At 42.6% G+C, this 17698-nt stretch overlaps 1 protein-coding gene across 3 annotated transcripts in view; it reads right to left on the reverse strand.

Moving 5' to 3' along the window:
• The window catches only part of LOC132406557 (collagen alpha-1(XI) chain-like), a 404353-nt gene extending 387054 nt beyond the window's left edge, over window positions 1–17299 (reverse strand). For 2 of the 3 annotated variants that reach the window (XM_059992381.1, XM_059992379.1), the window contains exon 1: window positions 16794–17298. In XM_059992381.1, the coding sequence (XP_059848364.1) occupies window positions 16794–16896 (103 nt within the window). In that variant the 5' untranslated portion in view covers window positions 16897–17298. Of the gene's footprint in view, window positions 1–16793 lie in introns of all 3 variants that reach the window. The other variant, XM_059992380.1, reaches the window with a different exon arrangement.
• Between the last annotated feature and the right edge of the window lie 399 nt (window positions 17300–17698).

Below are 17698 nucleotides of genomic sequence, written 5' to 3' on the forward strand. Positions count from 1 at the left end.
TCAGGACCATGGTGCTACATGAACAATACAAAAACTACACTGAACTATGTAAACTAACACAAAAACTACACTAGATTACAGACCTACCCACAACTGCATAAAGTACACAAAACAGTGCAGGCATTACAATAAATAATAAACAAGACAATAGGCACAGCAGAGGGCAATAGGTTGGTAGTCCAATGGTTGGGGGAAAATTTGTTACATAAATAAAAAGCTGAATGGCGGCGTCTGGAATTCTGCCCGTTTCTGTACTCCCAGCAGAGTATTTTGTTGCCACAGACGTAGTCCAATTTAATATCCATCGGAGAGCAAAAAAGATAGGAGAGCCGGTCGGCTAGGGCTTGCTTTTTTCCTGGCACAGACTCCTGCCCGCTCGCTTCACTTCCGCTTCCTCGCACACAGTTTACGACGTCCCCACCTCAGACCACCGGCATCAGGCAACTCCGAGGACTGCAGGCCTGAGGTCGCACAATCTAACCAGCAGATTTTCATGAGGAAGAGCCTTTTGAAAATAGGACTAATCAGAAGTGATAGTGGAAACATGTGCATGGAGTTGGAGGAAGTAGTGGAGGTACTTAATGAATTTTTTGCTTCAGTATTCACCGGGGTAAAGAATCTTGGCAATTCTGACTTACAGCAGACTGAAACCTCTGAGCAGAAAAACATTTTAAAAGAGGATGTGTTGGAACTTTTGAAAACCATTAAGTTAGATAAGTCGCCGGGGCCAGACAAGATATACCTCAGGCAACTGTAGGAAGTGAGGGAGGAGATTGCTGAGATGCTGCCGATGATCTTCGCATCATAAATAGACATAGGAGAAGTACCGGAGGAATGGAGGGTTGAAAATGTTGCTCCCTTGTTCAAGAAAGAGAGTAGAGATAACCCAGGAAGTTATAGACCAGTGAGTCTTACTTCAATGGTGGGCAGTTGTTGGAGAAGATCCTGAGAGGCAGGATTTATGAACATTTGGAGAGGCATAATATGATTGGGGATAGTCAGCATGTATCTGTCAAGGGAAGTTTGTGCCTTACAAGCCTGATTGAATTCTTTGAGGATGTAACAAAACACATTGATGAAGGTAGAGTAGTGGATGTAGTGTATGTGGATTTCAGTAAGGCATTTGATAAGGTTCCCCATGCAAGGCTCCTTCAGAAAGTAAAAAGTCACGGAATCCAAGGGGACCTTGCTTTGTGGATCCAGAATTGGCTTGCCCACAGAAGGAAAAGGGTGGTTGTAGGTGGTTTGATTTCTGCATGGAGGTTGATGATCAGTGGTGTTCCACAGGGATCTTTTCTGGGACCTCTACTTATTGTCACTTTTATAACTGACCTGGATAAAGAAGTAGAAGGCTGAGTTAGTAGGTTTGCTGATGCCTCAAAGGTTGGGGGTGTTGTGGATAGTCTGGAGGGTTGTCAGAGTTACTCATACAGCAGGACATCGATAGGATGCAGAACTGGGCTGAGAAGTGGCAGATGAAGTTCAATCCTGATAAGTGTGAAGTGGTTCATTTTGGTAGATCAAATTTGAAGACAGAATAAAGTATTAATGGTAAGACTGTTGGCAGTGTGGAGGATCAGAAAGGTCTTAGGGTCTCTGTCCGTAGACACAGGTTGACAGTGTTGTTAAGAAGGTGTATGGTGTGCTGACCTTCATCAACCGTGGGATTGAGATCAAGAGCAGTGAGGTAATGTTACAGCTTTACAAGACCTTGGTCAGACCCAACTTTGAGTATTGTGCTCATTTCTGGTCACCTCATGACAGGAAGGATGTCATATACAGACATACTATAGAGAAAGTGCAGAGGAGATTTACAAGGATGTTACCTGGATTGGGGAGCATACCTTATGAGAATAGGTTGAGTGACCTTGGCCTTTTCTCCTTGGAGCGATGGAGGATGAGAGATGACCTGATAGAGGTGTATAAGTTGATGAGAGGTATTAATCATGTGGATGGCCAGAGGCTTTTTCCCAGGACTGAAATGGCTAACATGAGGGGGCATAGTTTTAAGGTGCTTGGAAGTAAGTACAGAGAGGATGTCAGGGGCAAGTTTTTCACACAGAGAGTGGTGGGTGTGTGGAATGCACTGTTGGCAATGATGGTGGAAGCTGATACAATAGGGTATTTTAAGAGACTCCTGGATAGGTACATGGAGCTTAGAAAACACGGCTATGCGGTATGGAAATTCTAGGCAGTTTCTAGAGGAGGTAACATGGTCGGCACAACATTGTGGGCCGAAAGGCATATAATGTGCTGTAGATTTCTATGTTTTGTGTTCTATGGCTATGTAATGTTCAGACTTGATAAAGCTTTGGTGAGGCCTCACGGAGTATGTGAACAGTTTAGGCCTCTTATCTTAGAAAAGATGTGCTGACACTGGAGAGGGTTCAAATGAAGTTCACAATGCATGAAGTGCATAGCTGACTGTACATACATGTATACAAAACAATTATGTATACAATCATAGGGTTTCAGCGATACCCTCCGACCTTTCACTTCCTTATTGCTTGTATGTTGCAATGGAGATGCAACATAAAAATTTTAACCCCCTCATGTTGTGAGATGGATGTAAGAAATAAAATAAATTCTATTCTATTCTTTAAGAAAGAAGGTAGGCAGCAGCAAGGAAACTATAGACCAGTTAGCCTGACCTCAGTGGTTGGGAAGATGTTAGAGTCAATTGTTATGGATGAGGTTATGGAGTACTTGGTGACACAGGACAAGATGGGACAAAATCAGTATGGTTTCCTTCAGGAAAAACTTGCCTGAAGAACCTGTGGAGTTGTTTGAGGAAATTACAATTAGGATAGATAAGGGGGATGTAGTGAATGTAGTATATTTGGATTTTCAGAAGGCCTTTGACAAGGTGCCACAGATGAGGCTGCTTACCAAGTATGCCCATGGTATTACAGGAAAGTTACTAGCATAGTTATGGCATTGGCTGATAGGTAGGAGTGAATGGGAATAAAAGGATTCTTTTCTGGTTGGCTGCCAGTGAGTGACATGATGTTCCACAGGGTCGTTGTTGGTACCACTTCTTTTTATGCCGTATACCAATGATTTAGATGATGGAATAGATGGCTTTGTTACCAAGTTTGCAGATAATACAAAGATTGGTAGAGGAGTAAGTAGTGTTGAGGAAACAGGTAGGATGCAGAAGAACTTAGTCACATTAGGAGAATGGGCAAGAAAGTGGCAAATGAAATAAAATATTGGAAAATGCACTTTGGTAGAAGAAATAAACAAACGTGTAGATTATTTTCTAAATGGGGAAATAATCCAAAACTCTGAGATGAAAAGGGACTTGGGAATCTTTGTGCAGAACGCCCTAAAGGTTAACTTGCAGGTTGAGTTGGTAGCGAGGAAGGCAAATACAACATTAGCATTCATTTTAAGAGGTTTAGAATACAAGAGCAGGAAAGTGATGCTGAGGCTTTGTAAGACACTGGTGAGGCCTCACCTTGAGTATTGTGAACAGTTTTGGGCCCCTCATCTTAGAAAAGATGTGCTGGCATTGGAGAGGGTTCAGATACGGTTCACAAGGATGATTCGGGGAATGAAAGGATTATCACGTGAGGAATGTTTGATATCTCTGGTTCGGTATTTGCTGGAATTTAGAAGGATGGGGGGGATCTCACTGAAACTTCTCAAATGTTGAAATACTTAGGCAGAGTAGATGTGGAAAGGATGTTTCCCATGGTGGGAGAGTCCAGGACAGGAAGGCACAGCATCAGGATGAAGGTATAAACACAAAACACTCTGCAGATGCTGGGGTCAAAGCAACACGCACAACATGCTGGAGGAGCTCAGCAGGTCAGGGAATTCTGCATCCCCTCCCCCACCCCTTGATCTTTCCCCTTACTGTTTTTTCACCTGGCACCTACCAGCCTTCTCCTTCCACCTTCCCCCCACCTTCTTTATAAGGCCCCTGTCCCTCCCTCTTCAGTCCTGGCGAAGGGTCTCGGCCCAAAACGTTGACTGTTTGTTTCCACAGATGCGTCCCAACCTGCTGAGTTCCTCCAGCGTGTTGCTTAGGATAGAGGGAAGTCCACTTAAAACATCAATGCAAAAAAAATTCTTTAGCCTGAGGGTAATGAATTTGTGGAATTTGTTACACAGGCAGGTAGAGGCCAAGTCATTGAGTGCATTTAAAGCGCAGATTAGCCATGGCACCAAAAGTTGTGGAGAGAAGGCCGGGGAGTGGGCTGTGGAGAAAGAGAAAAAAAAAGGATCGGCCATGATTGAATGGCAGAACAGACTCTATAGTCCAAATGGCCTAACTCTGCTCCTGTGTCTGGTGGTCTTCATGGTCCAATAATCTGCCACGTCCTATCGACCTTCACTAGAACACAAACCTTCATACCCCTCCCATCCATGTACCTACCTAAATTTTTCTTAGATGTTGAAATCGAACCTGTATCTATCACTTCCTCACTCTCACCACCCGCTGAGTGAAAACCCATTACCTCTAGTTCTAGTCTCATCCAATATCTGTGGAAAAAGCCTACTTGTATTTAGCCTAACAGTGACCCACATAATTTGTAATTCTCTATCAAATCTCCTTTCATTCTCCTATGCTCTGAGAAATATAGTCCTAACCAATTCAACCTTTCCATATAACTCAGATCCTCAAGTCCCAAGTGGCTGGCCATTAAAGAGAAATTCCTTTACTCACATGACTGTGAACTTCTAGATATCTTTACCTCATGGGCAGCTACTCAAAATATTCAAAATCTTGGCTGATGGAAATTTTTGATGTTTTGAGGAATTGAATGAAATGGAGAGTGAACAGAAAATGAGTTTACAGCTATGACAATCTCCTGCTTTTCAAACCTTTCATCTTACATTCTGATGCAGTGCTGAAGCTAGCCTGCCTCACGACAAAAGCCAAATCTGCCCAAAGGTAAACTTGGCTCCCACCCAAAAACCTCTAGGATCTGGAGGAGAAAGTCATGATTGTCAAATTTAAACCCTTCTGAATTTTAAATACACCCACAGACGATGTTTACCTGAGGGCAGTCAAATTAAGATTACTTTGATGAGTGAAAGACATCAAAAACACTGAAATTTATGGACATTAGAAGGCTTATAAATGAAATTTGTCAATTATGAATCTGGTGCTGGCCAAAATACGCTCAATAAGATAAAATAAAAGCTTATTTATCCCAAAAGAAATTATTATTGCAAGGTTGCTCAGTCAGAAATATATAATTCAAATACAAAATGTAAACATTGAGGTACAAAAAAATGCAAAATCTACATTAAAGTTATAATGCTAAATAAAGAAATGAAACCATAGACTTGTATACTTAAGGAGGATGAGTTGTAGAGTTTTATAGCCACAGGGAGAAAGGATCTCCTGTTGTGTTCAGCGGTGCACCTTGGTGGAATCAGTCTGTTACTAAAAGTGCTCCTCTGTTTGTACAGTACATCATGAAGGGGTTGAGGGGATTTGTCCACAATGCTCCGTAGCTTCTGCAGACACAACCATCAGAGAATCCAGTTCCACGCCCAGAAAAGAACCAGCCTTGCTGACAAACTTATCGGTCTTCTTGGCTTCAGCTGCTCTCCCCCAGCAGACTACAGAGAATAGAATGCTGGCCACCACTGAGTTGTAGAACAGCTACAGCATGGTACTACAGACGTTGAATGATCAGAGTCTCCTTAGAAAGTATAATTGGCTCTGCCCCTTCTGTATTTTTAGACCAGTGTAATTTATTGTCCAGGTGAGTTCCCAGGTACTTGTAGTCCTGGATGACTTCCACATCCATTTTCTTGATGGAGATGGGAATACAGGGTGTTTTCACCTTCCTGAAGTCCACCTCCAACTCTTTTGTCTTAGTGATGTTGAGCTGCAGGCGATTCAGTCCACACCCCTCAACAAAATTGTCCACCACTCTTGTACTCAGCCTCTTGACCTTGACTGATACATCCACAACTGCCAAATCATCCGAAAACCTCTGCAGGCAGCAGGACTCTGAAGTTCGAAGGGTAGACAATGAACAGGAAGGGGGGCAGGACAGTCCCCTGAGGTGCCCCTGTGCTGCTAACCACAGTATCTGTTACAGAGCTCTGACAGGTAGCCTGTAATCCAGGATCTCCGTGAGTTACCCCCTAGTAAAGCACATTGTTTGGTGTTAAATGCATTAGAGAAATCAAAGAACACGATTCTTTCAGAGCTACCTGGCTCATCCAGACGGGTGTAAGTCTGGTGAAGCAGGAAGATAATGGTGTCGTTAACTCCAGTATGTGGTTGGAAACCAAACTGCAAGGGATCCAGTGATGGATTTCCCACGGCCAGAGATGGTTCAGGACCAGTCTTTCTAATGATTTCATAATTATTTCATAAAAATAATTTAAATACTCATTATTTTTGGTAGATAAAAACATAAAACCTTCTCTGACACAACAAAAAACATAAGACCAGAAGACATAGGAACAGAATTAAGCCATTCAATCCATCAAGTCTGCTCCACCATTCCATCATGGCTAATTTATTACCTCTTTCAACCTCATTCTGGTCTTCTCCACAAAACCTTTGACAACCTTTGCTTTAACCTCTGCTTTAAATACACCCAATGGCAACCACCTGCTGCAATGAATTCCACAGATTCACCACTCTCTGGCTAAAGAAACTCCTGCTCAGCTCTGTTCTAAAGGGACACTTCTTTTAGTCTGAGGCTGTGAAGAAATAAAGGTTTTAATGTATGTGGAACAAGTGGGAAGTGAAGGCATGCATAGCTGTAGCTACCAACAAAATTTCTATATTTTATTATACTTTCTTTACCGATACAGAGCGAAACCAACCCTTCCAGCCCTGCTACCCCAGCAACCCCTGACAAACCCGATTAACCCTAACCTAACTTACAATGACCAATTCACCTCCACAGTACATCTTTGAGCTGTAGGACGAAACTGTGAACCCAGAGAAAGGACATACAGAGACTCCTTACAGAACAGCGTCAGAATTGAACTCTGAACAGAACAGCCCGAGCAGTAATAACGTTGTCATAACCTCTACGCTACCATGGCACCTGATGGTACCTTCGCATATCCTTTTAAATATCCCTTTTAGGCCACCTCATGTGCTCTGTACTACAAAGAACAACTCCAAGGATCGAACAGCATCTTTGCTAGGAATGGTATTGCCATAATTTTGGTTTCAAAACCCTGCATCAGGACTGAGAACAGAAAGTACAGACAGCCGGTATAAAGGTGAGGGAGGAGTGCTGAGAAAGGATTCTGAGGTATTGGTGGGCTAAGTTGGGGTGGGATGGCAGGTAGGTGATGCCAAGCAGGGGAGAAGAACATGGTGGTTTTGGGAAACAGTGACATGTGTGTTCTTCCATGAGCTAATTTGTTGCTGCAGGATCTGCAATCTCTATTGTATCCACTCAGCTATGCATTCACCATGCTCTACAGTAACGGGAAAATGTTTATCAAAGAACAAGGAAACTGGGAACATTCTTTGTTCTTCAAAGGATAAAGCAATAGGTTCATGTGGGAGAGGAGATAGGACTACAGCAATGTCTCCCCCAAAAGGTGATATTCCCAACAGTATAGTGTCCTTAAGTACTGCACTGGGAGTGTGAGCAAAGATTCAAATTTGACTTAAATCCCTAATACTCAAGAGAAACATGCCACTCCCTAACATGAGCTTTAGAATTGGACCAAGAGACTAAGAGGTATGTTCTTGAAATAACCAGAGTAGCAATGGTGAGGGTGGAGAAAGCAGACGAGGGCTAAGAGCTGGAAGAGATTTTGCTTGTGTGACCATGCAGAGGCAAAAACAACAGATCTCTCCCCTTCTAAGTAACTCTCTGTCGTGGAATTACACACATGTGACATATGGGCCAACTGGCAGAGCTGGAAGACTGGTGGCACCTTGCCCTGGAATGAGTCAGCACAGACAGGAGAGAGGAACAGAGCGGTGCAGGAAAACGTTGCAAATGAAGATGCAAAGAATCTTCCTTAAATGGAAGTAGATTTGTTTCTCCAACCCCAACATAAAATGAAAATCTCATTCATTTTAATAGGTTGTCTTCACACCACAGTCTAGGCTGTCTCATTTATTGCATGCGACAAATTGCCAGCCGTTGTGGGGAGCACATCAGCTTGCACTCTAATGCAGGAAACCTCTGCCAAACCACCATTGAAAATTCTGAGCGATACATACTTCACCAGCCACCTGCTCTTGTAAAAGGCTTACTTCACTGAAGAGATGAGCCAAAGAATGGGAGATGGGCGTGCAGCTGGGAAATGGTGCCTTTCAAGTGTGGGAAAAGGAAACACTAAACTTGGCTTCTGCCATTCCTTTAATAACACAAGATGCATCTGAACTCCTCAGGAGAAAAGTATTTTTGTGCAAGTTTCCTTCACTGAACTCCCTACCACCCATCACAGCAGTGTATTACTGTATAAGCAACTCTTCAAATGATGGACTGTTTTCACTCCATCTCCATTGCATTATGACATAAACTACAGAAAAGAACAGATGGATCGAGCAGGAGGTTTTGACTGCTGCTACAGAGTTTAGTTGGCCTAACTTGATGCGTACGTCTGTGCTGAAGCACCACATCACAGACCAGAAACATTTCACAGAGTCCTCAGCACTTTCAGGGATTACTCCCATCCTCCCACAATCTCAATGACTTACTACCACAGTAAATGAACAAGGTCTGTTAGTCTGGGTAACAGCTTCTTCCACCAGGCTGTGAGACTTCTGAACACCCTGCTACCATCCAGTACACAGTGGCAGTGACAGTAATACAGTTGTGTATTTAATCGTAGGTCGTTTATACACTTTATGACAATGTACATCGACAGAGTATTATTTTCCATCTGTTAAAATTATTTGATGTGCTGTATGTATGTACTGCGTTTTGTACCTTGGTCACTGAGAAACATTACATATTTCAGCTGTACACATGTGAATGAACTTGAAGCAGAGATGCCAATCACTACTGTTGTTGTAAGCTTCCTTGCTAACAGTCCAATCATACTCTTTTCTCATTTCTACTCCTAATGTCCCCATACCTGGATCAAGATTAAACTGTTTAAGGATGAATTTCTACGAAACATTGAAATTTATTCGGCTTTATTGCTTCAATAGGGCTCACCTGCTGTTCATCACGAATTTCTGAATCAGAATTGGGTTTATTATCACTGACATACCTCCTGAAATTTGTTGTTTTGTGGCAGTAGTACAGATGCAAAACATTAAAAAATTACTATAAGTTACAAACAATTATTAAGTAGTGCAAAAGAGAAATAGTGAGGAAATGTTCATGGACCATTCAGAAATCTGTGTGCAGCAGGCAAGAACCTATTCATAAAACACTGAGTGTAGGGCTTCAAACTCCTGGGTTCTATTCTGGTGTTTAGACCATCACTGCAGTTATTTTCCAGAAACATGGGCATGGAACACACAAGTCAAATGGGCAGCAATGATCCCTGTCCTCCTGTACACCTGAGTCATGGAATACACTCAGCAAGTAACTTCAAACACCAGGAATATAACGCCTCCACAACAACTTCCCAAAAACGTTAGCAACCTTTCCCAGCCTAACATCAATCAGCTCTAATGAATGAGCCTTATCTCTTTATGCCCAACACCAGATGTGAAAAAGGCACCCTACTCCAAGTAGGTACCACATGGACACAGGAAACTACTCAAGGATATCCTCAGCTCCTCCTTCATTGACTCATGAAGAGACAAGGTTTATTTGTCACATGTACATCAGAACATATAGCAAAGTGTGTCATTGGCATCAAATCAGATCGGCAATGAAGTATGCCATTGTTCAGACTAAACATCAGAATGGGGAAGAAATGTGATCTAAGTGGAATGATTATTGACGCAGTGACTTGAGTATTTTAGAAACTGCTGTTCTCCTGAGATTTTCACACACAACGGTCTACAGATTAGGAGTTCCAAACCGAAGATCCACGGATCCCTTGCTTAATGGTAGGGATGGATGGCATAAAAATGGTTGGGAACACCTGCTCTAGAGCTTACAGAGAAGGGAGAGAAAAACAAAAAAACATCCAGTGGGCAGTCGTTTCTGTGGGCAAAAACACTTTGTTAATGAGAGAGGTCAGTGGAGAATGGACAGACTGGTTCAAGCTGTCAGGAAGGGCACAGTAACTCAAATAGCCACATGTTACAACAGTGTTGTGCAGAAGAGCATCTCTGAACTAGCCCCAGCAGCAGAAGACGACAAAAATACGCTCAGTGGGCATTTTATCAGGCACAGGAGGTATATGTACTTAGATAATAAACTTACTTTGAACACCACCCATTTAAACTACTCACCCGCTTGTACCACTGGCAGAGCATGTGGACCAACATTAGCCAAAGAAACCAGCTCAAAACCCACAAAACCATAGTGGGGGCAACCCACTCTCAACTCCATGACACCACATAATGCAAAAAGCAGGATGCCAGTAGAATCATTACCATGATGCCCTGTGTTGGGATAACTATATAGAATCCTAAAACCATAGAGTAATATATTTCTTTGAGAATCATCATCCTGTCATGGTGGAGAGGCTTGTGAGTTCCCAAGTTCCCGAGAGCGATGCTGTCCAGAGATAATCATCAGGCTCTTAGCTCCTGGTAGTGTCACCTGTGGTGGCAAGGTCAAAGGGAAGCTTCCAGACAGAGAATGAACAAAACAAGACCTGGTGTTGCTGGCAGAAGATGATGACACATCACAATGGTTGCAGCAGTGAACTGTCCTCAGTCATCTTACACTCCATGCCACTGGCACCTGACCCCGATCTGTCAAAGACAATGTGGTTGCTGCTTATGCAGTGGCCTCCCTGTGTGACGCAAAGTCTCACACAGGCAATCTCTATTAGGAGAATGTACCCTAACATACCAGAATGAGAATATGTGGATCCCACCATGGTAGCTAGCATTTAAATTTGTACTTCATTAAAAAAAAATCATTACCTTGGTGAACACATGGGATTCTGCAGATGCTGGAAATCTTGAACTACACACACAAAATGTTGAAAAAACTCAGCAAGTGAAATAGCATTTGTGAAAAAAAATAAACAAGTTGAGGTTTCAGGCTGAGACCCCTCCCTCAGCCCAAAATGTTTATTCCCTTCCATACATGCTGAATTCCTCTAATATTATCTTGGTTAGCATAACACAGGTGAAGGCAATATGGTAACATAACAGTTGGCACATCACTTTATAGTGCTAACTAGCAATCATCTTGTGAGGATTAATCCCCACCGGTGCCTGCAAGGAGCTTGTATGTTCTCCCCATGACCATCTGGGTTTCTTCCCAGTGCTCCGGTTTCCAGCCGCATCCCAAAGGCCCTCAGTTAGGACAAGTGAGTTGTGATCATTCCGTGTCAGTGCTGGAAGCGTGGCGGCACTAGCGGGCTGCCCAGCACAGTCTTTGTTGATTTTATTTCATGCAAACTATGTACTTCATTGTGTTTCAATGTACGAATAAAGCCAATCTTTCACTTGAAACACCCTCAGAAATATGTAAGAATCCATCTGGTTTACTAAAATCTTACAGGCAAATAAGACTGCTGTCCTGACCTAGTCTGTCTCACATGTGGGTCCAGACCACCATTGTGAATAACTTTTAACTGCCTGGGAATTAATATAGCCTGGGGGCATATTAAGATTGCCAATAAAAGCAAGTACCTTGCACAAGTAACTATAACAAAAAATTTCCCTCAAAGTTCTAGAAGTTGGTGTGGTCTTTCTTCGATTCAATTATGTTTATTATTCCATTATGGATTTATTGAGTATGCCCACAAGAAAATGAATCTCAGGGTTGTATTTGGTGACATATATAGAATGTACTTTTGATAATGAATTTCCTCTGAACTTTAACTTTGTAATGGCTCACATGCAAAGTCCACTGGAATGTTAAACACAGAAAGTGCCCTCTGACACCCTGACATGGAAAAGGTCAACAGAAATTCTCCACAGGCAAAAGGCCAGAGTGTTACGGACTTCCACCGTTCCCACTAAGGGAGTGGAACCTCTGTAAAAACCCAATTATTTAGTTGTGAAAACTATGTCAAAGAGAGAATGACCACATGCTGATCTAATGCAAGCACATAATGTATGTGTGTTGTAGATGGACTCTTTCAGAATGGAATAAAGCACTTCACCCTACTGGGCCCATGTTGGCCATCAATCACTTACAGTAAATCAGACCGCCCAAATTCTATCCGTCTCCCTCACTTGGAGTAACATGACAACATCCAAGTAATGCACAAGAGAAAATTGGAGCCACTGGTGAAACCCAAGCAGTCACTGAGAAAACATATAAACTCCACACAAACAGCACCTAAGCTTAGGATGGAACCTCGGACACACAGGCTGTGGTAGCAGCTCTACCAGTGGCACCACTGACTGGTCACCCTCGTAAAGTTACAAATTTTAGAGTCCACAGGACCATAAGACACAGGAGCATAATTAGGCTATTTGGCCTAAGGAGTCAGATCTGCCATTTCATCATGGCTGATTCATTTTTCCTCTCAGCCCCAATCTCCTGCCTTCTCCCCATATTGCTTCATGCCCTGACCAATCAAGGATATATCATCCTCTGCCTTAGGTAAACCCAATGACTTGGTCTCCACAGCTGCCTGTGGCAACAAATTCCACAGGTTCACCAATCTCTGGCTAAAGAAATGTCTCCTCACCTCGGTTCTAAGAGAATGCCCCTCTCTTCTGAGGCAGTGTCCTCTGGTCCTAGACTTGCCCACCACAGGAAACATCCTCTTCACAGCCACCCTGTCAAAGCTTTACAACATTCAATAGATTTCAATTACGTCACCCTCATGCTTCAGAATTTTAGTGAGTACAGGCTCAGAGCCATCAAACACTCTTAATATGACAATCCTACAGTCATTTTTGTGAAATCCTTTGAATCCTCTCCAATGTCAATACATCATTTCTTAGAAAGGAGGCCGAAAACTGCTCACAATACTCCAAATGAGGCCTCACAGCACTTAATAAAATTTTGAACATTACAAATTTGTTTTTGAAATGAATGCTAACATTGCATTTGCCTTCCTCATCACTGACTCAACCTGCAAATTAACCTTTAGGGAATCCTGCACAGGGACTCGCAAGTCCCTTCGCACCTCAGATTTTTGAATTTTCTCTCCATTTAGAAAGTAGTCTACCCTTTTATTTCTTCTACCAAAGTGCATGACCATACATTTCCCAACAATATTCCTTTGGTGATATCTGCCACGTTTTACCCATTCTCCTATTTTGTCTACGACTTCTGCAGCCTATTTCCTCAAAACAACCTATCTTCATATCATCTGCAAACTTTACAACAAAGCCATCAATTCCATCATCCAAATCATTCACATACAATGTCAAAGGAATCAGTCCCCACACCACTAGCCACTGGCATCCAACCAGAAAAGTCTCCCTTTATTCCTACGCTTTGCCTCCTGCCAATCAGACACTGCTTTATCTGTGCTAGAATCTTTCCTGTAATACCTTGGGGTCATAGTTTGTTAAGCAGCCTCGTGTGGAACCTTGTCAAAGGCCTTCTGAAAATCCAAGAACACAACTTCAACCCATTCTCCTTTGCCTATACAACTAGTTATTTCTTCAAAGAATTCCAACAGATTTGTCAAGCAAGACTTTCACTTGAGGAAATCATGCTGACATGCTATGGCCTATTTAAACATCTTCTTCCAAGTATCCTGAAACTACATCTTTAACAATTGATTCTAACATCTTCCCAACCATAGGGGTCAGACTAAATGGCCAATAACTTCCTTTCTTCAGTCTCTCCTCGTTCTTGAAGGGTAGAGTGATATTTATAAGTTTCAAGTCTTCAAGAACTATTCCAAAATCAAGTGATTCTTGAAAGATTAGTAATGTCTCCACAATCTCTTCAGTCACCTCTTTCAGAACCCATAGGTGTACACCATCTGATCCAGGGGACTTATCTACCTTCAGACATTTCATTTTCCCAAGAACCTTCTCCCTTTTAATGGTAACTTGATAGACTTCATGACCCCTGACACACCAGAACTTCAAACATACTGCTACTGTCTTCCACAGTGAGGAAAGATGCAAAATATTCATTCAGTTCACCCACCATTTCCTTGTCTCCCATTGCTACCTCTCCAGCATTGTTTTCCAGCAGTTTGACATCCATTTTCACATCCCTTTTACACCTTATGTATCTGAAACTTTTGATCTCCTCTTTAATATTACTGGTTACTTTTCTTTCATATTCCATCTTTTCTTTTTTAATGACATTTTAGTTGCCTTCTGTTGGTTTTTAAAAGCTTCCCAATCCTCTAACTTCCCACTAGTTTTTGCTCTATTATATGCCCTCTCTTTGGCTTTTATGTTGGCATTGCCTTCTCCTGTTAGCCACAGTTGTGTCATCTTGCCTTTAGAATACTCCTTCTTTGCCATGTATATATCCTATGCCTTCCGAATTGCTTTCAAAATTCCAGCCCATGCTATTCTGCCATCATCTCTGCCAGTGTTCTCTTCCAATCAATTTTCTCCAACTCCTCTCTCATGCCTCTGTAATTCCCTTTACTCCACTGTAATACTGATGTATCTGATTTTAGTTGCTCCTTTTCAAATTTCAGGGTGAATTCGAGAATATAGTGATCATCCTCCCTTAAGGGTTCCTTTAGATCTCTATTCAATTCTGGTTCATTGCACAATGTGCAATTCAGAATAGCTGATTCGCTCATGGGCTCGACCACGAGCTGCTCTAAACAGCTATTTTGTAGGCATTCTCGAAATTCCCTCTCTTGGGATCCAGCATCAACCTGATGTTCCCAATATTCAGATAGATTGAAGCTGCATGACTATTGTAACATTGGCCTTTGGCATGCATTTTCTATCTCCCATTGTAATTTATAGACCACATGCTTACTACTGTTTGGGGGTCTGTATACAACTCCCATCAGGGTCTTTTTACCCTTGCATTTCCTTAGCTCTATCCACACCTTCCAACTGTATGTCACCTCTTTCTAATGATTTGATTTCATTTTCAACTAAAAGAGCCATATCACCCCCTCTGCCTTCCTGCCCATCCTTTTGAAATAATATGCATCCTTGAATGTTAAGCTCAGACATGGATATCTCATTCAGCCCATTCCCACTATTTACACTGATCCTACATAAATTCTATTTTCCCAGCCCCCCCCCCCCCCCACACACAGTTTGACGTTATGAATTAAATGCATTTGGGAGAAGAATAACACATTCACATTCTTTTTCAGGAATAGGAGGCTATTCAGCTGCTCCAGACTGTTATATCTATCAGTGCGAACTGCAAAGCTCGACACTGGTCTATTTTATTAGGGCACTGGACATGCAACATCATCACGTCTTTGTCGAGCCCGGGGAGCTCCAGCACAGGGAGGCTGGCGTAGTGTCCACACGGGGTACATAGTCCATTACTATTATTTGTGACATCACCGCATTCTTGTCGAAATTGTGTGGGAGGCTCAACTTGTACAAGCAAGGCAACCCCTGTCTGAACCTCTCCGCACTGTACACAGCCGGAACGGAAAGTGGATTAATTAAAGGCACGTCATGTGCGAGGGCGGGTTCAAACCTTGGTTTCCCACATCCTCAAGTTCAGCACCAATGCAAGTACATTTGAAACCGGTACTGAGTGCCGGACACACACGTTGCTGTCTGTGACCCGGGCTACAGACGTCTACAAATCCTGAAGTTTGTGTCTTTCACAAAAGCGTGACACCTGGATTCTGCACTCTTAAAGAGAGCGAGACCAGACCTGGATTAAAGAGGGGAATCAAGGTTGCATCTACCCACCCATACCGTCCTACCACTGGATTTTATCCTGACTAACACCCTCATATTGCGAGCAAACTTTAATTGAATATGACTTAATGTAAACAGCAGCGCAGGGTATGGTCTCGCTTGGACAGTGTCCAAAGGGAACTCCATTAACTTCGGCGCGTTACACAAAAGCTATGTTCAAACACTGAAATCTTCCACGAGGTGGAATTAGAAAGACATTCCATTGAAAATAAACCCCAAAAGAAAATTAACTGACCACTAACTGCAAATGTCCCCAAATCCTCAAACAGTTCTAAATTGATTCTGCAACAAAACCCGGCTGCTACTTGTAAACACGAGGAAATCTGCAGATGCTGGAAATTCAAACAACACACACAAAATGCTGGTAGAACACAGCAGGCTGCGCAGTATCTACAGGGAGAAGCGCTGTCGACGTTGCCACTTGTAAACGTCATTTGCAAACTACTACTACAGATTTCACGTGCATCGTCTAAGTGACATGGGATTGTAACTAAAAACATCACGCGTAGACATTGCAAAATTTGCAAACGAAACGATCAATTAATCCTGGCCCCTGCATCACAGCAGTCTCCCCTTGTCCCGGGAAGACTCTCTGCCCGGAACAGCCTTGTCACATTCAACCGTGACCTCGTCGTCAATGGCACCCAGAGGTAACGGAACAGCGACAGATCAGAGTTCCAGGGCTAAACAGTAAATTTCCCCGGAAAACAAGAAAGATGGAGGCACGAGCATCAATATAAATATAAATGACCTTGAAAGGTAAAAACTTGCCCCGTTCTCCAAGAATAAAGTATTACGGAGCCCCAAAAATTTGACCTCATGGACTCCGGGGAATTTACATAGTATCCATCCATTCTTCATGTCATGGATTTGATTGATTTCCAAAAAAATTACTGCACGTGCCAGCCTATGATGTGTCAGATGCTTTTAAAACATTGTTTCCTTTTGTAAAAAAAAACTCGCTTACCTGTTGGATTAGTTGAACACTGGTGTAGTACTGTGGCCATTAAAATAACGCCGGCTCCCATAAGCCAACTTCTCGACTTCCAACACCCCATCTCCAATGACATGAACTTCCAGGAGATACTGACAATTCCTCCCCCAAAATAGCTTTCTTGGTAGGACCACTTGTTAAGGTTCCTGAGCGGGCATGTATCTGTTCATGAGTCCTATAGACCCGTTTAATTGTTACCAAGTTAGCTTCCCTTTCTCTCTCTCTCTCTTTCTCTCTCTCTCCCCCGTCCTGTCTGGGCACTGATTAAATCAGTGTTTCTCTGGACATTTTCTTGAGGAGGTGGGGAGTGGGAAGAGATGAATGTTTGTTTAAAAAAATGTCTGGGGAAGTCACAGCCTTTTTCCCCCCTTCTCTGTGACGATGAGATTGAATTCCGGCGAGAGAGAGAGAGAGAGAAATCGTTCAGCCGATCGTATTAACACTGACAAAAGCCCAGCAAATGAAAGCTGGGGCCTTACAACCTAACCCGCTAGGCTGCCAGTAAAACTAATCTCCTCTCTGATTGGTCCAAAGTTCGCTACACCTCTACTTCAAAACGATCATGTTCCCTTGTTAATTTCCCCGGAAAAGCAAGTTTGGTGGCTCTGCAGAGCTTCAGGAGTTTTGTAGAGAAGGGGAAAACAATTGGTTTTAGATAGTAGTGTTCATTGCGACTTGAAGAGGCATTTCTTTACTAGATAATTCACAGCATGATACAAAGGTATCACAAACACGAGAAAATCAGCAGATACTGAAAATCCAAAGTAATACACACAAAATGCTGGACCAGGCAACATCTATGGAAAAGAGGAAAGAGCCAACGTTTCGGGCTGAGACCCCATAAAATCCTGAATGTAGGTAAATGGGATTAAAAAGTT

Source organism: Hypanus sabinus, chromosome 16, assembly GCF_030144855.1.
Source record: "Hypanus sabinus isolate sHypSab1 chromosome 16, sHypSab1.hap1, whole genome shotgun sequence".
Classification (NCBI taxonomy): domain Eukaryota; kingdom Metazoa; phylum Chordata; class Chondrichthyes; order Myliobatiformes; family Dasyatidae; genus Hypanus; species Hypanus sabinus.